The sequence below is a fragment of the Parasteatoda tepidariorum genome, chromosome 7 (assembly GCF_982258835.1).
Source record: "Parasteatoda tepidariorum strain Cologne lab strain chromosome 7, Ptep-v5.0, whole genome shotgun sequence".
Lineage (NCBI taxonomy): Eukaryota > Metazoa > Arthropoda > Arachnida > Araneae > Theridiidae > Parasteatoda > Parasteatoda tepidariorum.
In genome coordinates this window covers 32195629-32223541 of record NC_141761.1, presented here as the reverse complement: position 1 = coordinate 32223541, position 27913 = coordinate 32195629, and the positions used below count along the sequence as shown (strand labels likewise).

Below are 27913 nucleotides of genomic sequence, written 5' to 3'. Positions count from 1 at the left end.
ATATATACATATATATATATATATATATATATATATATATATATATATATATATATATATATATATATATATATATATATATATATATATATATATATATATATATATATATATATATATATATATATATATATATATATATATATATATATATATATATATATATATATATATATATATATATATATATATATATATGTATAAAAGATTTTGAACCTTTTCATCACTTACTTTTCAAATTATGGCCTTTAATATCTTAAGGATGTAAAATAATGCACGTTTATTCGCAGAAGGTACGTTTTTATACCTGATTTAGTATTTCCTTTATTACGCTTCTCAAAGTAATTAACCTATTTGAGGTGTCTCCTCGTCTATTAACATTGCATCATAGTATAAAAATCTATTAGATTATTCATCTTACATGTCTTTCAAATTCACGTGCTTACTATTTCGATTTCGAGATGTAACTTTTCAATGATCATTTTAATGAAACCAAGAGAAAAAGTTTGTTGGATTAACCAGTTTCTAGTCATATTTTTTTGTTTTGTTAGAACCTTTAATTCATTATTTAATTTAAACTTTCAACCCTTAATTTCGAATTGTGAATAGCACTAACCTGTTTCGTGGGGCAAGTCATGAAATTGATTGCGGTTATGGGTACTATAGGTACTACTGACTAATTTTTACTAATATAACTGTAACTATAGTGGTAATTAGCTTTCTACGGCCTCCCAAATGTCATGAAAAAGTAATGTTAAATTGATTACGGTTATGGGTACTATAGGTACTACTGACTAATTTTTACTAATATAACTGTAACTATAGTGGTAATTAGCTTTCTACGGCCTCCCAAATGTCATGAAAAAGTAATGTTAAATTGATTACGGTTATGGGTACTATAGGTACTACTGACTAATTTTTACTAATATAACTGTAACTATAGTGGTAATTAGCTTTCTACGGCCTCCCAAATGTCATGAAAAAGTAATGTTAAATTGATTACGGTTATGGGTACTATAGGTACTACTGACTAATTTTTACTAATATAACTGTAACTATAGTGGTAATTAGCTTTCTACGGCCTCCCAAATGTCATGAAAAAGTAATGTTAAATTGATTACGGTTATGGGTACTATAGGTACTACTGACTAATTTTTACTAATATAACTGTAACTATAGTGGTAATTAGCTTTCTACGGCCTCCCAAATGTCATGAAAAAGTAATGTTAAATTGATTACGGTTATGGGTACTATAGGTACTACTGACTAATTTTTACTAATATAACTGTAACTATAGTGGTAATTAGCTTTCTACGGCCTCCCAAATGTCATGAAAAAGTAATGTTAAATTGATTACGGTTATGGGTACTATAGGTACTACTGACTAATTTTTACTAATATAACTGTAACTATAGTGGTAATTAGCTTTCTACGGCCTCCCAAATGTCATGAAAAAGTAATGTTAAATTGATTACGGTTATGGGTACTATAGGTACTACTGACTAATTTTTACTAATATAACTGTAACTATAGTGGTAATTAGCTTTCTACGGCCTCCCAAATGTCATGAAAAAGTAATGTTAAATTGATTACGGTTATGGGTACTATAGGTACTACTGACTAATTTTTACTAATATAACTGTAACTATAGTGGTAATTAGCTTTCTACGGCCTCCCAAATGTCATGAAAAAGTAATGTTAAATTGATTACGGTTATGGGTACTATAGGTACTACTGACTAATTTTTACTAATATAACTGTAACTATAGTGGTAATTAGCTTTCTACGGCCTCCCAAATGTCATGAAAAAGTAATGTTAAATTGATTACGGTTATGGGTACTATAGGTACTACTGACTAATTTTTACTAATATAACTGTAACTATAGTGGTAATTAGCTTTCTACGGCCTCCCAAATGTCATGAAAAAGTAATGTTAAATTGATTACGGTTATGGGTACTATAGGTACTACTGACTAATTTTTACTAATATAACTGTAACTATAGTGGTAATTAGCTTTCTACGGCCTCCCAAATGTCATGAAAAAGTAATGTTAAATTGATTACGGTTATGGGTACTATAGGTACTACTGACTAATTTTTACTAATATAACTGTAACTATAGTGGTAATTAGCTTTCTACGGCCTCCCAAATGTCATGAAAAAGTAATGTTAAATTGATTGCGGTAACTACTGACTAATTTTAACTAATATAACTGATTAACTATAAAGGTAATTAGCTTTTTACGGCCTCCCGAAACGGAATAGAAATCGAAATGCATGTAAATGAACATTACAGGATTAGTGTATACTACATATTTTTCGAGCTTTATTTTATAAATATAACCAAACATTAAAGCTAGATTAAAATTCTTTTGTATTTAATGAGGGAGTAAAGCGACCCAAAAAGAAAGACGAAAGTGATTTCGGAGATTGGAGTGCATGAGTCCCTTAGTATGATGAAATTATAATGTATTGATTATAATGATGAAATTGTAATTATAATTATGAATTCTGTCGAGTCGCTAAGTCCTCCATGTTCCCATAACAAATCAATACCTCTGGGGGTACGATCGTTCTCTGATTCAGGTCAAAATTACGTGGATGAATGAATGGCACGGTGCGCCTTAACCAAAGTTAAATAAAATGCCCTTACACCTAAAAAATTAGAAGAGATTCTGAATTTACAATGTTAACAGACAGTAAAAATCAAAATAATCTGTGGAGAGATTTTTAAAAAAAATCCACTTTGAACATTTTTGCGCACGAAGTATGATATTTTGGAAAATCTGGCGTTGTTTTATATCAATAGAAAGGAAAAAAAATTATATAATAATGATTTTTCAGTTGTAATTCTATTACACTTTTATTATTTAAACATTTTACTGCTGATAAAATATGAAAATGTAACATAATTTAATTATAATTACATCAATTTAAACATGTGAAGCATTATATCTACAAACAGCGCTCGAAAGGTGTTTAGAATAATCCGGGTGATTTGCAGCAACCTTATTAATTTCCCAGGAAGACTTTAAGAAATCAAAATGTACGGACTCCATCGCCTGCTCCCCAAAAAAGGCTAATCCTTCACAGTTTTTGTCACAGAACTGTTCAATGTGAAAAAAAACTGCACGAACCTTTGATGTAACGCTGGCACCTAAGTCCATGTAGCTCTTTTTGAAAGCTTCTATACATGCTTTGTAATTTTGGTCAAGATCATATCCGAAACATGCAGAAATCACTTTTCATGCACCAAGTCGTCAAATACTTTAACGTACTTCAGTATTGCTAGATTTTTAAACTGGTGCAGAAGTTCTTCTTTAGCCAAAAGTGTTTTGCATGCATTTCCTTTAAACCCAGAACATTCTCGTTTGATTTCGTTAAACGTGACAAGCTTTTGTCTAAGTCAGCGATTCATTTTCACACTCTTTCAACATATGCGTGAAAACAGTGTTAACAACACCAAGCATAAGGTGTAATTCTGGCGGTGGAATAATGTCTAGGAATGTTTTGCCTCCAACAGTTGCAATTAGTAGTGGATTGATGCAATTGAAATAATCTTTCGCTTTGTTTTTGAACCTTTTCCTTCAGTCAGCCAACTTGTATAATACGATGAAACATTTTCGGGGGATCTCAATTCGCCACAGCTGTTTAGCTTATCTTTCTTGGCATAACAATAAGTGCATGGATATGCGCTGCTGTGCGACATTATATCTGCTAAGATATTCTCTAACTTCAAATCGGTTTTAATTGTGCCGTGGAAAGGACTTATATTCAACGTTGAAATGAGTTGATCTACATTCTTATAATTTTCTTGTGCACTCGGAGCGGCTGGTAGAATGAATAGTCGTTTAACTCTAGAATCCTTAAATTTCCTTGCAGCTATCCCCTCATCATACTTAGCACGCCTACCGCTGCCCCGAAGTCCAACTCATTTGATTGTACAGAAAAACATATTTTTAAAAATCCACCTTCTACTTCAATACCTATTTTTAAGTGAACATCCAGTACATCTCGTTTATTTTTCACATACTGAACAAAAGCAGGGACATCTTTGCAGTAAACTCCAAGAGCAGGAGCATCCGAGACTTCATCGCCTATTATACAAACGAAAGGAAATTCCTTAAAATCAAAATAATCATCGACAGAATGAGCTGTGATATTAAGTTTTGTTTTTTATCCTGGTTCAATTGCTTTTCTACTTCGTGTGCACACACGAATAGAAGCTGCCATTTTTAAAGTCACAGTGCTTGTGTCGCTAGAGTCGATTTAAGTTTTTATTATTTTTGTTTTATAAATAGTGGTTCATCGACTATAATTAACAATTAAAAAACTTCTAATAATTATAAAATTTATTATAAACTGTTATTATGAATATTTAATACAAATATGTTATTTTTCTTTCCATTTATAAGTATAAAATGATGCTAGCATTTTTGAAATATCGTACTTCGTGAGCAAAAATGTTCAAAGTGGATTTTTTTAAAAATCTCTCCACAGATTATTTTAATTTTTCGACTTTTATTATCTAAGCACATTGTAAATTCAGAATCTCTTCTAATTTTCTAGGTGTAAGAACATTTTATTTAATTTTAGTTAAGGCGCACCGTGATGGATGTATGAATGGGTCCGCCTTATAAACAGGCATGACTTATGGTGAATTCTTGGCCATAGATGGCGCCACTGAAAAACAGGAATCGCACACTCTGCCTTAAATTTGCTCGGTTTCACCAAGCAGGCTTGCCCGTGTGGCAAGTGGCATTAGAACCAAAAACCAACCAACCATACTGTATGCGTTCTTGCTGGAATACATGTATTTTCTTTTCCGTTGTAGAGAATCAATTTTGCATTCAGAATCCGAACATTTGCGGACTAGAAGCAGGATGTCAGCCGGTGGGAGACGATGGCTATGTGTGTCTCTGCTACGACACTTTACCGGCTGGTGTGAACAACAGTTGCGACAGGAGCAAAGGTCAGTTAGTTTTGTGCATTAATATTGTAGATTATATATATATATATATATATATATATATATATATATATATATATATATATATATATATATATATATATATATATATATATATATATATATATATATATATATATATATATTTTATATTTAAAGTTTGAATTAATATGGTCTCTGCTATGAGCCAAATTAATTTAAATCATATAAATGCTACTTAATTAAATTTGAAAAATAATATTGCGAAGTAAAAACGCCTTCTATTAAAGATGAATTAAAACGTAAAGGTAAACGCAGTGCAATAAAAATCTGTGTTTAATTAGAATGCATTCGAAAAGTTAACAAGAAGATTCTTCACTATGACATTTCATTAAATCTAGAAACATCAGCCTTAAAATACGTGAAAACAGTTGGCTAGTTGCGGAACATATATATTATTATAAATTGTCATATTTATAATACATAACTTTTAGATAGAACATAAGTGAATAACTTTTGATTTAAAGATCGGATTTTTACATATTAGGACATAATATTATTAGTTCGCAACGTTGATCTCAAATATGCTAATTAATTACTGCAAACGATATTTTTAAGTTAAAAATCAGGGCATAAAAACCTATTTTCCTGGAAAACATACCTTTTTCTGACGGATTATAATTTCTGACGTTCAAAAGATAGGCGGAGACACAATTTGGGAAACATATGGTTCCAACAGTTGGGTAAGGAGTAAAATTAACATAAGCCCCCTAATGTTAATTTTACTTTTTCGTATTTCGTCTTATCTCTAGAACTTGTTAAGTGAATTGAAATTGAAAAATTTTTGCACACAATTATAAAATTCGTTTATTCAAAGATAATTCCATACGGAAAATAATTCTTAATTATTTTTTATTATTTTATATAATAATAGCCGTACATTTTTTTGTTTTATAGTATATATATTTCACATCATTTTAAAGAATGTAATTTGAAATGGCAATTATACAAAATTTGAGCGAAATCGATCGAATTGTTTCAGAAAAATTAAATACGGCATTTTTAAAATTCGATTCATTAAAAACTATTTGACTGATTTCACTCAAATTTTCTATTTTGCCATTTAAAATTGTATTCTTTAAAATTATGTAAAAGTTTGTATACCGTACAATTCAGATTTTTTTAAAAAAAGTAATTTTTACATATAATTTTTGAATAGAATTATCTTTAGATTAGCGAGTTTTATAATTGGTTGCAAAAATTTTCCAAATAGCTTAAAAAGTTCTTGAAATACGCAAGAAGGGAAATTAACATCAAATTAAAGGTTCAAAATTTGGACCGCTATCCAGAACAAACTATTGGGACTTAATTCCTCAGATTGCGGCTACAGCCCATATTTTGAGGGTAAGAAATTCAAATCTGTTGGGGAAAAAAAGGTATGTTAATGATGAAAAAGTACGTTTTTGTGTCTGATTTTGTAAATTAAAATTTTGTCTACGCTAATTAACCAGCATATTTTAGATCACCTCTATGAATCATTAAGTTTGAATCCAAGTACGTGAAAATCTGATCATTAGATCAAAAATTATTCAGAGTATTTTTTCTCCTAATATTTTCTGTACATACAGCTGGTCATAACAATAACATGCTTAGTAATAGAAAAGAAGCACGATGACCATAACAGTGATCGGCTTAAGCTCAACATTTTGTGTTGTTTCTAAGTTTACTAGGTACTTAGCTCTCATTAGAACCTCCAATTTTTGTTTAATCATCTATAATTGCTTGAACTTTCTTACAACTCAATAAAAGTGAACAATCTTTGAGAAAAGGCAAGTTTATTTTTTCTGTCCGCAGGCTTTTCAGTGTTCTTACAGAACGCAGCTGTTTTCCTTGGTAATACGAGTTTCAGCTGTTTTTCCAAACGGGTGTTGTTACCCTCTCGCACAGTGTTTACTTAAAGAGTTTCGATAAAATCAATTATTTCAAAAGGAAACCTTAAGATATTAAGTCTCATTTTTGGCGTGAATATTATTTGTATCGGGTATTTTGCAGCCTCTTAAATTTTTCGAAATGGAACTTTAACTGAAATCTTTTACACGATTACTTGCATATTATTTGTATATTGTTCCAAATATAAAATATGCTAAAAATTTATATTGAGTTTATGTGCTAAACATTAATGATAACGCAGAAATTATGAAGTTAAATACACCGTTGAAAACTGAAATTATTTAATAAAAGGAACAATAGAAGCCGAAATAACTATTTTCCCGCTCCATGAATTTAATTATTTAGTTAGTTATGTGCCGACCGGCCTGTGTAGGGGGCAGGGAACTGTCCTTACATCAGAAAGTTTCTGGGTTCGAATCTCGGGCAAGGCAAGGATGTTCTTTTCTTCTCTGTACTATCTGTCCTTACTGTGGGAGCGACGTTGGCCCACCTAATATGGTGTAATAAATGTTGAAAATGATTATTATGGAAACATACATATTTCTCTATTAAAGAATTTAGTTATTTTGATTTGAAAAGGGCGATAGGAAATAATAATGGAATATTTTATGAATGCTTGTTTTTTCATAATTTATTCAATATATTGTTATTAGAATTATTATATTTTCCTTTTAAAAAATGCCATTTCTGTTTCATTGGCACGTTTTACTAGAAATATTTTCATAAAGGCAACAGCAAGATTAAATAAATGATGAGTTATAGGCTGGATCTAAATATAATCGGAAGTTTCAAATCTCATCACTGATTATAAAAAGTGCTAAATAGCGGAACCCTTTTAACTCTTCCACGGAACCCTAGGATTCCGCGAAACACAATTTGGGAACCGCTAACCTGGATCATCTACGCCTTAACTACTAAGCAACAACAACAACGTTTCTGTTCGCTTAAATAAGCATTTGTATTTCCACTATCTAAAAAATCAAATTATTACAATGAAATATAATGAACACATTAGTTGATGAAATCACTGATCAGTTTAAAAAATACGATACAAAGATTACTACGATTAAGGAAATTAACAGGATGTTCTTTATTTATTTCTCTTTTTACCTGAGAGAATCGAGTCAATAAATACTATCAAGCAATCAGCAAATTAGTTGATAAAATGAGAGAAACTGACTTTTGAACTTTAATGATACGGAACCCGTTATTAAGTAACGTTAATGTCGGCTCACGGAAAAAATAGACCGAAATAAACAATGAGTTTGCCAGAATGCTGTTCAATTTTGCCACTTTTAGAGATTTTTCGGCATTTTTTTATTTTTTATTTTTGAAGAATTTTGATTAAAAAAATAGAGCAAGAAAGAATTATTCTGTGTTTTGTAAATACCTGTTTGATTCAGAATACCAAAGAAATACATTTCTTAATAAATGAATTACGATTAAATTTTGAATTTATGCAACATTAAAGATTAATTTTAGATGAATAGGTTGTAAACCACTTAATTTTCAATCGATTAGCTTGATAGTATCTTGCTTGGTAATAAATAGAATTCCTCTGATTTATATAAAATAAATAAATAAAAAAATATTTACTGTCGAAATTTCGTTTTGAAAAAAGAAAGCGGGCACATTTCTTCAAAAAACATATCTGTCAAAATCGTCAATCTTTACAAGGACACGTCGTCTTGTTTTTTTCTTCTTTGTTGAATGCATTGCTTCTTTATTTTTTATATCCACGGATGAAGTTAAAAACAGAAACTTGTAAACCCGGCTGCATCCCACATTGGGACGTCAGGATTTGATTCCAATTTAAATTTTATAACTGTTAAATATCATTTCTTTCTCAGCTTTTTTAAAACGCGATTTTTCTATAGCTTTTTACACTAAGTATAAACATTGAACCACTTTCGATCTCCATCGTTGTATTAAGAGTGTTCGCCTTACAATGAGGTTCGTATCCCAGCTGTGGCAGGTTGGTATGAATTTCGTTCCTGGCTCGCACTTATCTCAGTGCTGACATAATATGTCCTCAGTCGTTCACGGATCATGGGTTAAAATAACCTTACCGTCAGACTAACCGTGGGATGTTTTTGTTGCTTCCCTTTCCATGTGTTAATAATAATTTTGCTATCAAGATTTATAACACCAGATGGCGCTGAGCGCAAATAATTTATTATTATTTTTTCTGCACCTTCCTCAGTTTCAGTTTTACATTTACCACTGAACCACGATTAAATTAGCCTAATTCATTAATTTTGAGTGATTATTGTTGAATTTGAGTTATGGTGCATCAACGGCCGAAAAATAGGCCATCTGCATGAAAGCGAGTAAGTTAACATTTGTTTTGTTTTGGTCACCGTAAAGTCCGTAATAATTTGTTTTGAAATTTGCATTTATTATTACAGTAACGTGAGAGCTATTTATTTTTATAATGGATGATTTTGAGAAATTAAAATCGAAACGAGCTGTAATCAGACAGTTAATTACGAAATTGATAAATAAGATTGACAAATTGTTATTAGAAACACTTCCTGATTATGATACTTTGTATGATTCACTAGATCAGTTAGTTGAAGAAAATGAAACTTTAAAGCAGGGGTGTCAAACTCGCGGCCCAAGATCAACATTTTTGCGGTCCGCGAAAAAGTAAAATTCTAATTGGCTTGCGGCACTTGCCATTCCAGGGAAATTGCATCGTATCAAAAATACGCAGAAAAAATTTCTAATCTTAGAACAGAATTTGAAACAAGGTTTAAAGATTTTAATTTTTTAGAATAAAAATTTTGTTTGTTTTCTTCGATTTTCTCAATAAATATAAACTCAGTACCCAGTAATATACAAATGGAAGTGATTGAGATTCAGTGCGACTCAAATTTGAAGGCAAAATTCATTGAAGTGGGTGTGCCTGAATTTTACAAATATTTACCTGCTAAGTTTGAAAATACTCGAAAATTCGCATATGAATTTTTTTCCATGTTTGGAAGTACTTATCAGTGCGAGCAATTATTTTCTGTTATGAATGGAAATAAATCTTCTGTCTTAAACCGTAATAATAACGCTCACGCTGGGCCAATTTTGAAAGTAGTCTCGGCCAATAAAATTTCTCCCAAAATAGGAAAGGTAGTAGCAGAGAAGAGATGTCAAATATCAAAGAATAATTTTACTTTATATATGTTTATTACAAAGTACTATTGAAAATAAAAATATATGTTTCTATGAACACTGATATTTTTATTTTTTATTTCATTTTTTGCGGCCCACCTAAAGTTAAGCATTGTTTATCTGGCCCAAGTTAGCTTTTGAGTTTGACACCCCTGCTTTAAAGGCTCTTGATTTGAAAATTATTTTGAAAAGAGCGATGAATTTGAGAGTGAAATTATGCAAAGTCAAGAGTATCAAGATCGAGTAGTGGCTTATAAAGGCAAAATTGAAAGATGAGAAATAATCTCACTGAAATGCCAGACTACAAGACAGGAAGTAACGGCTAATAGTGGTAACAATAATTTACAAGAAAATATAACTTATAGAAATATCTCGCACGTTGCTAACGTTTAATTACCTAAATTGGAGATAAACAAATTTTTTGGTGATGCCTGTGAGTGGCACAGTTTCTGGAATAGCTATAACATAGCTATACAAAGTAATGAGAGTCTTAAAAAAATTGATAAATTTAATTATCTTAAGATGTATTTAGGGGGAGTTGCCTTGAGTGCAATTTCTGGATTCTCATTAACTGAAAGTAATTATGATTCTTCTATTAAGTTGCTAACCAAAAGATTTGGTAGGAAAGATCTAATTATTAGTAGTCATATGAATAAACTTTTATCAATTAATTCTGTAAGAAATTCCTATGATATTAAAGCTCTACGTAAGTTCTATGACGAATGTGAAATCCACATTCGCAGTTTGCAATCAATGAATGTAACAAAAGGTAGTTATGGTAATTTACTCTGTCCTGTTATTTTACAAAAGTTACCAGAGGATTTAAATTTAGATTATAATAAAAATAGAAAAATCGAGTGTAGATTTTGACATTGATGAACTAATTTCATTTATTAGAAAAGAGGTAGAATGTTGAGAAGCCTCACATGTGTTGTTTAATAGTTCAAAAAAACTAAGTGTTCATTTCGAAACACAGCAACGGTCGGAGAGCCATAGTAAACATAATTATAATCGAAAGTTCTCATCTTCCTCGTCATTAGTTTCGGCATCTAACAACATATTTTGTTTGTTTTGTAATTCCAAAAATCACGAATCGAAAGATTTTTTTTTTCATCGATGGTCAGAGAACAAACAAATGCTAAAAGATCAATTTCGCTGTTTCCGGTGCTTAAAGAAATATCACACATCCAAAAAATGTTGGAATAAATGTGTTTGCACATTATGTAAGAAACCGCATAGCGAATTAATTTGTGATAATGAGTCGAAAGAGAAAAACAATACTTTGGCATCCGTTACCGCTTCATGCGTTTCGAAACGTAAACAAAATGAAATGATCTATTTACAGACTTCTTTAGCGTATTTGATTTATGGTATTGTAAAGAAGTTGGTTAGAATTTTATTTGATTCTGGTAGCCATCGCAGTTTTTGGAGACGTGATATTTGTAATCAGCTGAACCTCAGGACCATTAAAACTGAACGGTTGCATGTTTTCGGTTTTGGAGAAAAAATTTCCAAGGGATGTTCTTACGATTTAGTGAATCTTCAAAACAAAAACGATAAAAAATTAAATGTTTGCATTGAAGCATTTGTAGTAGAAAAGATAACGTGTGGGGAAAATAGCCGCACCTCATGAGAGAATTAAACAATTAGCAGGGAAAAATAATATTTTTCTTTCGGATACCGGAGAAATAGCTGATATTGACATTTTAATCGGCGCCGATTTCCTACATGACGTAATCTTTGATACGTTTTTGAGGTTGGGAAAAGGACTCGTTGCAACCGATAGTTTATTTGGTTTTGTGGTTCAAGGGAGATTCATAAATAATTGCCAATTAAGTAGGATTGTAAATAATACTATAATATCTGATGTTGATTATTATTTGTTTTGGAACCTTGAAGGACTAGGAATAAATACTATGAACGAAGAAAATGTTGATAATAAAAGTGAATTGTTAAAAGGTTTTAATTCTGATTTGCATTTTGAAAATGATAGGTATAATGTACGACTTCTCTGGAGATCTAATACAAAACATTTGTTAAATGATAACTTTGAGCTGGCTTCAGAGAGGTTTGACAAATTAAAAAGGAGATTTAAAAATGATAAATCCTTGTTTGAAGAACATAAACAAGTTATAAAAACTTACGAAAATGAAGGGATAATTGAGAAAGTTAAAAACACTGATCCCCAAACTCATAAACAATGTTATTTACCTCATAGGGCAGTTATAAGAAACGATAAACTAACTAGCAAATTAAGGATAGTATCCGCGTATAAAAAAATGAATAGTTCCTTAACGACTGTTTGTATATTGGGCCAAATTTATACCCTGATATATATGAACTTATGCTAGCGTTTCGGGAAAACAAGATTGCTTTTATAGGGGACGTTCGGCAAGCTTTCTTACAAATAGGGATTAATGCAGAAGATCGAGATGTCACAAGATTTCTTTGGTCAGATGACCCCGATGATGATTCGTCTACAGTAGTTTATAGATTTTGCCGCGTACTATTTGGTATCAACTGTAGCCCTTTTCTCTTAGCGGCAACTATTAAAGAGCATATTAAAAAGTTTGCAAAATCAAAGCCTCTTGCCTATGAATTTCTAAATGAAAGGGTATATGTCGATGACGTAATAGGGGGGAGTGACAGTACAGATACAGCATTTCAAATGAGTTCGGATTGTGTTGAAATATTTCGGGATGCGGGCACGGTATTGAGAAAATTTCAAACAAATGATAAAAAATTACGTGAATTATGGAAGAATGCAGGTATAGATGCTCAGAATGAAAAGGAATCGTTAGGTCAATCGGGCTTTCCATTTAAAGTTTTGGGAGTCTGTTAGGATCCTAAAAGAGATGTATTTTACTTTGAGTCAGAATATCTGTTAAAATTGATAGACACAGGGCAAATAACAAAACGATTTATTTTGAAAATCATTGGGCGTATTTTTGATCCAGTAGGATTTTTGGGACCCTTTACAATGCTCCTAAAATCTCTAGTTCAAAACATTTTGAAAAGCGGATTGGAGTGGGACCAAGACCTACCCTTAGATATGGAAAGTCAATGGCGCGATATATGTAAACAATTCGGTGAACTTAATGATTTGAAAATACCGCGTTATTATTTTTTCGAAGCCGGTAACAAAGTAATTATAAGTTCACAGTTACATATCTTCTCTGACGCCAGCTTAAAGGGTTATGGTACAGTTGCATTTATCAGATCAGAAACTAGTGATGGGCATATTTCTACATGTTTTGTTTCAGCTAAAAGTAGAATTGCGTCCCTCAAAATGATTACATTACCAAGACTTGAGCTACTAGGTGCCCTCCTCTCTGCTAGATTATTTCGAACTATTACTAGAGCCATAAAAATTCCATGTGACAGTTTCTTTTGGTGCGATTCCTCTATTGTGTGTTGTTGGATAAAACCTCCTGCCATACGTTTTAAACAATTAGTGCGTAACCGATTGGAAGAAATTCAAGAGATTACTCAACGTAAGGACTGGTTCCACTGCCCCGGAATTGACAATCCTGCCGATCTTATTAGTAGAGGTGCTTCCATGAGTATATTAAAGAATTCCGACATTTGGTGGAAGGGGCCATCTTGGTTGTCCCTTCCGACCGAAATGTGGCCAGAATTCAAAGAAAATGATGAACAAATTGAGTATTGTAAAAAAGAAGTCACCGTTATGAAATGTGTAGATTGGGAAGAACTTGAGTTGATAAATATCGCTAACTTTAGCAGCCTCGAAAAAGTTGTTAGAATCATGGCGTGTGTAAAGCGATATTTGAACTGTTTAAAGAAAGTTAAGCCGAATATGGACACTTTGACTGCAGAAGAGCTTCGAAATGCTGAAGATATTCTAGTAAAGCTTACTCAAGCAAAATTCTTTGAAAGTGAGATACGAGCTCTCCAATCTAGTTTGTCTATTCCAGCTTCTTCTACTATTTTCAATTTAGCTCCTTATCTTAATGAAAAAGGTATCCTGAGAATCACAGGAAGATTGGATGAAGGAGATTATTCTTTTGATGAGAAAAAGCCTATAATCATACCAAAACAGTCTAAATTTGCAGAGTTGCTTGTCAAGCGAGAACACGAAAATGTATTTCATTCTGGAGTAGAAAGCACTCTAGTACAAATTCGGAGAAGATTTTGGGTACCTAAAAGAAGACAATTAGTGAAAAAGGTTGTCTCGAAATGTTTCATTTGTCGCAGATACACAGCCAAACCTTCTGCCCAAATGACTGGACTGCTTCCAAAAGATCGAATTAGTGAAACTCCTACTTTTACTGTATGCGGAATTGATTTTGAATAAAGAAATCATATATAGCCTTGTTCACATGCGCAGTCATGAGAGCAATACATCTTGAATTAGTCACAGACATGTCTACTTCGACTTTTCTGCTCGCATTCAGAAGATTTCTCTCTAGAAGAGGTAGTTGTCATGCAATCTACTCCGACAACGCCAAGACTTTTAAATGTACTGACAAAGAGCTTCAGAGATTATTTGATATTTCGGAAAATTTCGAATTCAAAAACTTTCTTGCTGCTAAAAGAATATCCTGGAAATTCATCGTCCAACTTGCCCCTTGGTGGGGAGGATTTATGAAAGATTGGTAAAAAGTGTCAAAGAGCCTCTAAAGAAAATACTTCGAAACGCTCTTTTAAATTTTGAAGAGATGACCACTATATTGACTGAAATATAAACCATCGTTAATCTTCAACCCTTGTCCTACGTCACTAACGAAATTGGAGGACCGGAAATTCTTACCCCATCACAGTTTTTAACCCCTGGTAAAGAAAAGGCAGAATATCCAGCCCATTTCATAGAAACCATCCATAGAGAATCCACCAAAGATATTCTTATAAAAAGAAAAGAATACCAAGCTACATTATTGGCTAATTTATGGAAGCACTGGAAGGAGCGCTATTTGTTTAATTTGAGATCTGCACGCAACTTAACTTCTCCTAACTTAACAAAATGTTTGAAAGTGGGAGATGTGGTTATGATGGAAGGCACCACAAAACCAAAACTATTATGGGACATAGGTATTATAACAAAAGTATTTCAAGGGCGTGATGGACTTGTAAGATCTTGCCTTATTCTCGAATCCAACGGCGAATGTAAACGCCCAGTACAACTTATTTATCCTTTAGAACTCAATGACTGAAATGAACAATGATAAACTTTAATAGTTTATATATTTTTTTTTTTTACTTCTTTCAAGTGAATATTTACATTGCATTTCAAAATTATTTGCATTTAAATGTTATTTTTTATAATTGTCTTATTTTTATGTTTAAAATTTTAGTGAACTCGGAGGAGTTCAAGTGGGAGGTGTTAATAATAATTTTGCTATCAAGATTTATAACACCAGATGGCGCTGAGTGCAAACAATTTATTATTATTTTTTCTGCACTTCCTCAGTTTCAGTTTTACATTTACCACTGAACCACGATGCTTGAATAAAATTATCCTAATCCATTAATTTTGAGTGATTATTGTTGAATTTGAGTTACCATGTAACGCAAATGCATAGGTTCATCGACAAGTCCTCCACGAAGGCTAGTTTGTTCCAATACTTGATCCCGAAGTTCTCTTGTCTTCTGGATTAGGTTCAAAATTACAGAACTACGGAGTTAAATATTGATAGTCGCAACTGCAGAATTGAGTCGGCTTTTCAACGCCGGTTATAAAATAAAATGAGCAATATAACAAATATCCGCCGTCTGTTTAGCGCCACGCTAAACAAGTGATTCACGTACATTTTTATTTGCATTTGCTCTATCTTTTTCGTTAAACGACGTTATGTAAGATTGATTGCGAAAAACACTTGATTCCGACCTTTAACGGATTACCCCAATTAATCTGCAGATTAATAGCGAGCTTTAGCGGTAACTCTTTAGGTTTGTGGGGATTTTGATAATCGACTATGTCAACCTTCATCTATCAAAAGGTACCTTTTGATAGAATCAAGTTAACATGTCTTATATACTAGTGATTTGGTATTTAATATTTGTAGTGGTAGTTACGCCACAGGTTTATATAATTTTGTAGTCAGAGAACTACTCAGAGAACAAAACATACATTTTAATTTGCTTATTTAAAGAGAAGTGTGGTGTTACTCTTACTAAATTTTAGGTAGCGTTAGCAATCCTATATCTAACGTAATTTGACAGTTTCAATATTCGGTTGGTTAAAAGCAGAAATTTATCAAAAAGACGCAAAATTTTTTTCTCTTAAATTGATGGAGAGGAACGGATTATCGCTTTTATGAGGTTCTGGTAGTTAATGGATGTTTTTAGTTGATGAAAAAAAATACTCAAAATATGCATCTAAGATTTTATGAATTTGCATAATAAATGTCATCTCATTTGCTTTAAATGAAGCCTTGAAATTGTAACGAGACTTTGCGCACACTATGTAAAACACTTCAAGTAATAAATATTCAATTTACGATATCTAATTTAAATTCAACTTATGTAATCGTGTTTGCGAACATTCTAAGAAGAGTGTGAAATACAGACATCATGTAAACACCATTTTCGTGAAGTGACCTTTTTTTAAAAATATGAATATGTCTAATTTTCCAGTCATCTGTTTTGCTTTCAGTCTGATTAGCCAACGACGGTTTACTTATTGAGTTCCTTCTTTAGATTCTACTCCTGTGAGTTCTGCGAGTTACTCAACTACTGATTTGCAAAGTGAGGGTTCCTTCGGCTCTCATCAATTGAAAGATATGCTGACACCACAAGGAGGCAATGAGGTTTGCAAACTTACACATATTTAGTGCATTTTATTTAACTAATTCATACAGCTAAGTAGTTTGAAATGCTTATTGGGCAGGCGATATAAATCAGCATAGTTATTTAGTTCGGCGGTTGCTTTTTCGGCAATGGAAACTTAAATAATTAATCTTCTTTCGGCGGAAACCCAACATTATAGATAATACAATGACAATAAATACATTTGGAGTCGTGGTAGCTCAAGGGTTAGAGCACTCGCTTTCCAATGAGATGAAAGTTTTAATCCCAGGGATGGCTGGTTGATACAAATTCCGCACCTGGTTCGCACTCGGAAAATGCTGGGTTAGACACCCCTTATCTTCAAGCTAGCCGTGGGAGGTTTTCGTGGTTTTCTTCCCTACGTAGCACAAATTCGGATTAGTTCCATCAACAAAGTCTTCCACGAAGGCAAATTTCTCCCAATACTTGATTCAAGAATTCCCTTGTCTTCTGGATTGGTTACAAGGCTACGGTGTTGAACATTAGTAGTCATAAACCCAAAAATTTGGTCGGCTCTTCAACGACGGTTGTAAAATAAAATAAAAAATACAATTGCTAATGTATTTACAAATAAAAGATTTAATTTTAAAAACATTCAATAAGAGGAATGAGAAATAATCTTAAGTTACTTTTTATGTCCGAACCGTTAAATTCGAAGTCGAGATGCATCTAGTCTAGTTATAAATTTGTTTTTGGTGTAAGTTTGGTGTAATGGTGTAGTATAAATAAAAAAAAAGCAAAATTACGTTTTTTTTCTTCTCTTTTTAATCAAAACGAAAAAGAACTGCTGTAATCGTCAGAAATCTTTCCCGTGGAAATATTATTCTATATTAACAAATTTGGTTATTTTCATTTTCATTTGAAAAGCGCGATGAGAATAATACTAAAATTTTTTATGTATGCATGATCTTTTCCTAATTTATTCAATGTATTATTCTTTGAAAAATTGTGTGTATTTAAAAAATTATCAATTCCATTTTAATTGGCAATTTACTTTAAATAATTTCACAAGAGAAAACAAAATATGAAATAAATAATGGATTGCTAATTGGATCCAACTATAATTAAAAGTTTCAAAAGTTGTTGGTTAAGACAAATGATCGAAAACCCTTTAATTCTTCCACATAACACTAGAGTTCCATGGAACCCCATTTAGGAAATACTGATCTAGTTTATCAAGGGAAGAAATTATTTTAATATGTAGTATGAGGAAAACGTGCTTTTACGTTCTTTTGTGATCTTTAACATGAGCTTGAGTAACGTGAAAGTGCGATGATTTAAAAAACCAATCAAAGCGCGAAATAGAATTGCTACGCTTTTTAGTGTTCTGCTTAGAAAATAAATGATTTATTCTAATTGATAACATTGATAAAAATATGAATGCCCTAGGCCTAATAGTTTACATGTAGTAGCTCTTTTATTTAAAGCCCTTGACACGCAGATCCAGGTAATAATAACTAGGTAATCTAGGGTTATAGTTTTATTGATCTTAGAAAAATCTAATATATCCTACTTTTTTTTTTTTTTTCAAAATGGCGTAAAACTCGTTACCGAATTTTCGGGTGTTTTAATTTTTGGTCACTTGATATTTCATAAGCAAATCCCAATGTGTCAAGGTTGTTATTTTGAATGCATGCGTTTGGTAAATGTTGCACTTAATTTGACTACACTGCACATGCAACAAAATTTACGTTTGAATTTATTTTGTAAGATTTTGTAACTACTTGAAGTAATTTTATCCCAAATTTAATTCTTATTTCTAACTTGACATTTTTTAAGTGTTATTTTTGGATAATTTTGCTTTTTCCTTTTTGCATTTCAAAAAGATTGAATAAAAGATGTTTTTGCTTCTTACATAAGCGTTGTACATATCCCTCGCCTTCATGTACTTTCATAACATTTGAAAGTAGTTAAATCTCAAGTTTTTTTAAGATTTGGATTTTCTGTCTTTTAACTAGTTTATGGAAATGAGTTATAATGAAATTTGACAAATAAAAGTAAGTCTTATAAACATTACAAAGGAGAGAATCAAGCATTTTGAATGTATTTTTCCCGAATATTTCACTATTAAGCTTGCATGTTATTTACCAGTGCTCCCTGATTTTCAAAATGACGTTCGTTTTAATTAGACTCTTCAAAGCGGCTGGTTTTACTAACCAATATATCAATAATTAGAGAAAAAGGTAGTTTCAAAGTTTAATTTTACAAATACACTAAGAGATACTTACGAATACTAAGAAATTTAATTTTATTAATGCACACACTTCATTTGTTATTTACACTTGACATTTTTTTAACATTCACAGTAGAATTTGAAAATGTTAGCAGAATTCGATTAGAAGAATTTCGATATATTGTTCGATTAGCAGAAACTTAAATTTCAAATTAAGCATGGTTCGAAAGTTTACAAAAGTTTTTATAACTTACAGTATTGCATGGAATGTCAAAGATAAGTTCGAATACATTTCGAATTAATCATCGATATTCAAATCTTTCCGTTCAAGCATGCAGTCACTCCCAAATTGAAATTAAACCGTACCCTCAATTACTAGATCATACTAACATCGTTCTGGAACATAAAAAGAATCTAATTCAAAATACAGAATCGTAAACAGAAACTAATTTATCGATATGCTGGCTCAACTTTTCTATTTTTAATGAAATAATTAACTGAATAGATAGCTTTTTTTTCTGAAATGGCTTTTATCTCACTGAGGCTTTCATTCGTTAATTTACTTTTGAATTCTTATTCAATTCTTCAGTAGTTACTTCATTTTTTTAACTCCGTGGGTTAATGAATAAGTAATGATCATTGACATTGAATGATGATGAAGCATTCAATAACTTTTCTTACTTCATAAGCAGCTTTCTTTTGAATTCTTTTACAACTTTCCTCACTGTTTCCTTTTCAGCTCTAACACTGCAATTTCAACCCCCAAAAATAATTTATGCTTATAACTTTGCTTCTTCTATTCATGAATGGCAAACTGGAGTTTATTATCTATATGTTAAATTTCTTTCAGAACTTTGGAAGAAAGAAAATTCAAAATTTTAGAAGAAAAAAAAATATTTTTTTTCCTTCTCATTTTGAAACATTTTTCTCATTTTGATTTTGATTTTATAAAACGATGGTAACGATTTTATTAAAGTACGGTATGTTTTGATGTAGCAACGATTCTGTTCTTACAGATTTGACTTTTGAAAAAAAATGTCTAATTTTATAATCCAGTAATTTTATTAGTGGCAGTTACTATATTCTGTAAATTTGTAAAAGAATTCCCCCAACGGGATCACATGATACACTAGTATCTTTTTTCCCTGATAGCAACAACATTATAATGTATTATTTCTCAATGTCTCAAAATACCAATAATCACATTACCTAGAAATATTCCATAAATGAATAATTTGCAAGAACACGTGTTAGATTGCATTTTGGTGAACTTGAGAAAAATCAGTCTTAAAATGTATACAAACGTAAGGAGATTGTTTATAGTGCATCACTTTTCCACTGACTTCTATTTATTTAATAGAATGAATCAATATTTTACTAGTACAGTAGCTTAGAACATGTAATTATTAGTTATTTAAATGTCCTTAAATGTATTCATCTATCTTCAAGTTTAGAATAACAAAGTCAAATAATTAAGCTGATGCTGTTGTTAGCTAAAACTGGAGAATGAATATTAAGAGCTTATTCCCTGTGGAGTCGTTTTATTCAATATTTCAAAATTCATTTAAAACGCGTCGTGATTTTCAAACGCTACCTTGAAACTATTCACGAAAGTTTTATTTCCATCCTCAAATTTCCATGGTTACAGCTGCTCTTAAAAACGAAATAAAGGTTTTGTGAATTGATTAAAAGAATAGTTGTTGCCTACTGAAACACTGTGTGATTCAAGCACGAAAGAAGGGAAATACAGTTACGAGTAAAGAAATAAATCAGGTTATTACACTAGGGAACAAATTTGTATTGTATTAATACAAACACTTGATCTTAAGATAAAGTGTGGGGATTTCTAAGGAGCCTAGACTCTCTAGGGATTTCAAATTAATTTTGCTCATAAGGCTGCAGATTTTTTTTAAAAATCGTATTACAGTGATACGAAAGTATCAAAAATTTATTAAAAAATCTCAGTAGCAGAAAACAAAAGGAATAAATAAATGAAAATCTTACCTGTGTTATTAATAGCAAACGATGATCATTATTAAAAATCATTTATTTTAATAAATATGATAAATAATGTATATAAAATTGACGATGATCATTATTAAAAATCATTTATTTTAATAAATATGATAAATAATGTATATAACAGGGGGGGGCAACCTGCGGCTCGCAAGCCACATGCGACTCTTTGAAGGATTATTTGCGGCTCTCGACAAATGTACCCAAGTTCCCTTTTCATTTTTGTGCTATTATATTTTAAAAAATTATCATCATTCCGTATGTGTTTCAAAATGTCTTTTAAATTACTGACAACATATATGAAAAACGAAGTGCAACCTTGTAACAAATTTCATTTCCGTCCATGTTAAGAATGATATGACTCACAGAAAACTGCTCGAACGAACATAAACAGTGGCGTAGTCGTCCGACTCCAGATCGATTTTGAATTTGTAAACTTTAATTACAACGGACAGTTGGCATTATACTCTGGAGGAAACAATTTGTAATCTGGAATTTTTAGTAAGTTAACTAAATTTGTTTCGTAATATGTAACAGTTGTTGTTATTGTTTTAATAACACAAAACTTGAATTTTCTAAATTTCTTTATCTTGGTTCAGTCTGCGTAGGGACCGAGGGTGCGCGGTATTGGTCCTCGTTAAACTGTTCTACCGTAAAGTGCTCGACTTCGCGTGCAGGTCGTCGAGCTACCGAAGAGGGGGTGCCATCCCATCTGCAGAGGATTAAAATTGTGATGGCATATCTTCGGATCATCCTCCGGGATGTTTCCCAGACCGTCGCCCATAGCCCATTGTGCAGCTCTAGTGTGACGTAAATGAACTATAATAGAACTATAATAACTGAAATGATAATAATAAAAAATAGTGTTTTAAAAGCGTTTTTTTTTTCTAAAATTTATTTATCACTTTGTTTTAAACATACAAATAATTGTAAACGTTTCATTTAGAAATTGAACATTACGATCGAACTTAATAATTAAGTAATTATTTATGCATAATAGTACAAGAAAATATTAATTTGTAAAAAACGCTTTAAAAAAGTTTTTAACACTTTGTTTTACGCGTATTATGAATTTCTAAACAAACATTTCAATAAATATTTTAAGTAAGATTTGTACATTGTAGTCAATTTATTTAATATCTTTATTAAGCAAAACATATATATCTTCAAATTTATAAATTGATTTAAATCAATCTGAGTATGAAGTTTTGATAGAAATCTGACTTTCTGCGCCTTACAAGCTCGGAAGTGCCTTACAAGTTTTACATCGCTATACCGCGATGCAAAACTGACGATGCATCACGATATATAATCTGCCACACCCTTACGTCCCACACGTTTATAGGGAGGTCCCATTCATTCATCCATTCATTCATCCACAGATTGCAATGAAGGCCGGGATAGTCTGGTCGGTTAGGCGCTGGGCCTATGTTCAACAGTTCGTGGGTTCGAACCCCGCCGGCCGAAGACCGTGTGGTAAAGTGACTGATGCACGTTAAATCTGTCGAGTCGCAAAAGTCCCCCATGTTCCCATTACAAATCAATACCTCTGGGGGGTACTGAATTGGAGATACGATCATTCTCTGATTCAGGTCAAAATTACGATCTGTGGATGATTGAATGGATGTATGAATGGGTTCGCCCTATAAACGGGTGCGACGTATGGTGTGACAGAAGTCGAATTCTTGGCCATAGATCGCGCTACTGGAAAACAAAAGAACAATCGCACCCCTCTGCCTAAACAGGCATACGTCAACAACAACAGATTGCAATTTTGACCTGAACCAGAGAACGATCCATCTCCAATTCAGTACCCCCAGAGGTATAATGTGTTATGGGAACATGGAGGACTTTGTGACCCAGCAGATTTAACGTGCATCAGTCACCATTTACTACACGGAGACTCTTCGGCCGACTGGATTGCGTAAAGTCATCAGTAATTAAACTAAGAAAAAATTAAGTTACACATTTAAATAATACGCAGCTTTTTCTTTTTCTCGAAAGGCAGTGCATGCGCCGGTCAGAATGAGAAAGAAATGTTAATGCTCTACTCCCAGCACTGGCACAGTACTAAAATTTATTTACGAGTTTCAGAATTTTTCTTTCTCGTCGTTGGCTTAGATTAAAAATGTTAAGAATCAATGAAATTAGATAGGCATAAACACTTTTGTTTGTATTTCAGTTGTGGTTGAGACTTGTGCTGGCCTCCTCTTTCGTGGTCTTTTCCCTTCTCATTGGAGCTGGGATTTTCTTGTGGAGAAGGCGGAGACGAAGAAGGAATTCTTTAAGAAAAACTATGCAACAATACATCACCAATCCCAATTACTATTCCACCTCCATTAAAAACATTGAGATATCACCAGAGAACGTAACACTTGTTGAAGAAATCGGCGAGGGATTTTTCAGCAAAGTATACAAAGGTATTCAATTGTTTCTTTGCTACTCAATTCAATCGGAAAATTCGTCTGTTCACCATTCGATCTGCTCACCAAGCTTCCAGTTATATTCTAAAATCACTTGGCAGACGTTTTTTTCCACTATTATAAAAAATCCTCACGTTAACAAACAGCTAAACTTAAAATTTAACAAAAAATGTATTGTTTTGATATGCCCCTTTTCTGCATCGCGGCTTGCAAATATTTTAAAAAAACAAAACAAAATCTCAAATTTTAATGCCGCTTCTTATGCAAATTATACAGTGTCATTCAAAATTCCCAAGCGTTTTTAGAACGCTTCTTCTAGGTGAAAGCCAAAAAGTGAAATTTAAATATTCAGATTTTTGTCCGATTTATAAAGTATGTTAGTTGATTCTTTACAATTATATACACCGAAGAGCCATTGCATTATGACCATCCTGCTAATAACATGTAGGACCACCTTTAGCCCTCAAAACTGCTAGCACCCGCCGTGGCATTGATTCCACAAGGTGCTGATAGGTAGTCTGAGGTATCTGGTACCAAGCACTCGCCAACTGGTCCTGCAATTCCCTCACATTGTGAGGCGGTAGCGTGGCAGCACGAATTTGGTTTTCCAAGTAGGACCACAAATGCTCTATTGAATTAAGGTCAGGTGAAATTGGGGGCCAAGACATGACTTGAAAGTCACTGGAATGTTCCTCGAACCAGTCCATGACAATTCGACCCTTATGACATAGTGCATTATCCTGTTATTAAACACCATCCTCCGCAGGAAAAACTGTGGCCATGAAGGGGTGAACCTGGTCTGCAACTATGTTCAAGTAGCTTACAGACGTCAGGGATTGTTCTATGAGGATTATGGGTCCTAATGTGCCCCATGAAAACATTGTTCCTGGGAAAGAAACTATGAAAACCTGGGTGAGCCCATTGTTATAGATGGAGGGTGGTCATAATGTAATGGCTCTTCGGTATACATCGTTTTACATAATTAAAATATAAAAGACTTGACTTGAGCTGTTATTGCCTCTAGTGATTGGGAAAATGCAACCTCGATTCAAAGTTCACTGGGGTTAATTTTCATCATAAATGCTTGTGCATCAATGTATTCTTTCAAAGAATAGATTAGTTTTTGAGTTGAATCAATGAGCGTATGTATGTAAGTGACATTTTAGCCAATTGTAGTAAATAAGCTTTCAATTTTAAACGTTGCTCACTGTCTGTTGAGAGAAAAAAAGAGATAATGCTTCAATTTTATTTCCCTCCCTGGTTTTCTATTAACGAAATCTATATTTAATTCCCCACACTTATTTTGTACTGTTTGGGTAATTAGCCTTTTAATATTCTGTTTAAAGACAGGTTTTCTAAGATGGCCGTCGACCGTTTGCCGCCAAATTCTCTTGAAAATAAATTAAAAATAAATACACATTTTTATAGATTCATAAAAATGTAAACATTTCCCTATCAAATAGTTTGTTTAATTCCTTCTGAGGTTCATTAATATAACATTATTCACATATATAGACTTACTTAGACATTTGATATCGACCTGAATTTCTGAATACAAATTAAATTCCAATTGTTCTTAATCACAATAAAAATGAAACTAAGAGTTCATACTGCCTTAAAATATAAGTTAAGTTAATATAAGTTAAGTTAATATTTGCAATAAACATGGAGGTTTTTGTACTCTGAATTGATCATTGATTTTTCAATAGTTGTTGTAGTTGTAGTTCATTTACGTCGCACTAGAGCTGCACAATGGGCTATTGGCGACGGTCTGGGAAACATCCCTGAATATGATTCGAAGACATGCCATCAAAATTTTGATCCTCTGCAGAGGGAATGGCACCCTCGCTTCGGTAGCCCGACGACCTGCACGCGAAGTCGAGCACTTTACGGTGGCACAGTTTAACGAGAACCAATACTGCACACCCTCGGTCCCTACTCAGGTTGATCCAAGTGGTCACCGACCCGCACACTGACTGCAGTCAGTGATGCTTGACTTCAGTGATCTGCTGGGAACCGTGTCTTAACGATCAGCCCACTGAGGGGATTTTTCAATAAGAAAATAAATAAAACTTACTTTAAGTTCCCAATACATTTAAATCAGTAATTGCTATTAATCTAATATATTGCAGAGCAATAGGGAGGGTTATATTTTAAATAAGATACATAACATGAAGAATAAAAAAGAAAAAGAAGCTTAGATTTCACGAGCAAGTTGAATTTAGACGGCAACTTCGGGTTAATTCAGTATCAAAATTCTAATAAAATTGTATTATCTAAATTGAAATAAACGCTTCCACTTTAGGATCTGAGTGTTTCACTACACTAAAAATGTTCTTCTACACAATTGCAAAGTAAAATCTACGCTGTAATACCGTTCCGATTTTGAAGTTGAAAAACACTAAAACCTGTACGTTATTTTTAGTTTGTTTTAAAATTAAGAATGATTTTTGTTTCAGTTTCTAAGTAACTTTTTCTTCTTTTTTTAAAATTTCTTTTGTTTTTACTGAGGTTTTTATTATGACGTGGAAATTAAAATGCTTTCTCTGACACTCGAATTCCTTTTTTTTTTTTTTTTTTTTTTTTCCTTCCTGAAAATGCGGAAAATTGGAAAAGCGAGATGCTTAGCTTTAAACTTTTCTTTCAAAAATGAAGATCGCTTTTTATTTTTTTTTCTGTTTCGCTTTTGTACATAATCTTTTTTTGTAGAAGTTTTTATGATAGCTCGCGGCATTTTTTAAAGGTGTTTCTGATAGACTAAATCTCTGTAAGGGTTTTATAGATGCTTTTTCCCGGAAAAAATAGTTTTTACCTTTGAAGTTTTATTTGAAGAGGATATATATGTATTTTTTATATTCCTCTATTCTTTTTTTCAACTTAACAATTTTTTCATTATCTTTTCGCCAGTGTTTTATTTATCTTAATTATTTTTATTACCTGAAATATTTCTGTAATAAATTTTTTTTCTCTCTTTACCCCTACCACTAATAAAGCTAAGTTTTGATTATTTTTCAATAATGATTAAACTTATTCATATATAAAAAATATTTATCAATGTTTATTACTTTTTTAATTTATTAATACTTATTGCTTTTTTAATTTATTAATATTTAGTACTTTTCGGCCTATTATTATTTTTAATTTTACTTTTTTTGGTTTCCTAATATTTGGTATTTGGCTAAATATTCAACCTGTATATTCGAAAAATCACTATCTGTTGCATCCTTAATCACAATAGCAATAGTGTCTATTTATCTCGATAAATCATGCATCACTAAAAAATGTGATGATTATCATCCTTTATTTGGTGATTTAGTAAACCGTCACAAATTGAAGAGACAGATATATTATTTAAATCTCCCGTTGCAGGTTTCTATAACACAGGCTCTGGAGAAACTGTGGCAGTTGCGGTGAAAACGCTGAAAGAGGGTCACGAGGCAGATTTCGACCAAGAAGTGAGCATTATGTCAACATTCAACCACCAGAACATCCTACAATTGATGGGAGTCGTCATCAAAGGTGAGTTCTCATTGATTTTAATTCTCCAAGACTTTTTTTTTAAATTTTTTTTAGAATCAGTGGCGTGCACAAACTTGAAGCAGTAAAGAAAACAGTGGAAATGAAAATATGACCACCGAAGCCGACGTCTTCAAGGGGTACCGGCCTCGGAAGTCATAAAACAAAACCTTTTCTAATGAGAGAGAGGACAAGTGCCAAAATTAGTCCAGGAAGAAATACATGAAATACATAAAACCAAATCAGAAAAGAAATTTCAACAAAAGCTTGAGAAAATTAAAACTCATATTAAACCGGTCAAACAGCGAGTTCACAAACAAACTAAATGCAAAGTAAACTCTAAAACAAAAGAAAACAACGCCCTCTATTAAAATGCACAGAATGAAAAAAAAAAGAATAGTAAAAGAAAAGATTACATAACAAATTAGTATAATGCTTAACTGGGGCTGCTCAGTTAAGACTTGAATTGAGACGATATTTCAAATGGGGAGGGTTTTTTTCTTCCTTTAAATGAGTAAAATAAGATATCAAATAAAATTTATTTCTTAAATTAGGAAGAAAATTCAATTTATAAGATGAAATTTTAATAACTCTATGTTCTTACTTCGAATACAGTACGGTATTAATTTCATTGTACTTGTAAAAGAGATTTGCCTTTCAGTTTTTAATGAAGATTCGTATTTTAGAGAGCTACACATCACCATGGATGGTATTTGAATTTATGCAATACGGTGATTTGGCACAACTTTTACGAAGCAGCTGTAGAACAAATCCTCAACCAGTGATCGAATTAAATCAGGTATTCTATTCTAGTGTGATTTAATTTATTTATGTAAGTCTGTTTCTTTTTGCTATTTATTGCTTTAAAATGAATTCGAACCGCAAAATTATTGACTCATAATGGGACATAATATAAAAAGTTTTACAATAAAACT

At 32.1% G+C, this 27913-nt stretch overlaps 1 protein-coding gene across 2 annotated transcripts in view; it reads left to right on the top strand.

Annotated features, from left to right (window-relative positions):
* Positions 1–27913, top strand: part of LOC107453119 (tyrosine-protein kinase transmembrane receptor Ror) — a 96197-nt gene that overhangs the window by 54162 nt on the left and 14122 nt on the right. For both annotated transcript variants that reach the window (XM_087167624.1, XM_087167625.1), the window contains exons 2-6: positions 4836–4973; positions 16722–16831; positions 23222–23459; positions 26832–26981; positions 27665–27777. In XM_087167624.1, coding sequence (XP_087023750.1) covers positions 4836–4973; positions 16722–16831; positions 23222–23459; positions 26832–26981; positions 27665–27777 — 749 coding nt within the window. The remainder of the gene's footprint in view (positions 1–4835; positions 4974–16721; positions 16832–23221; positions 23460–26831; positions 26982–27664; positions 27778–27913) is intronic.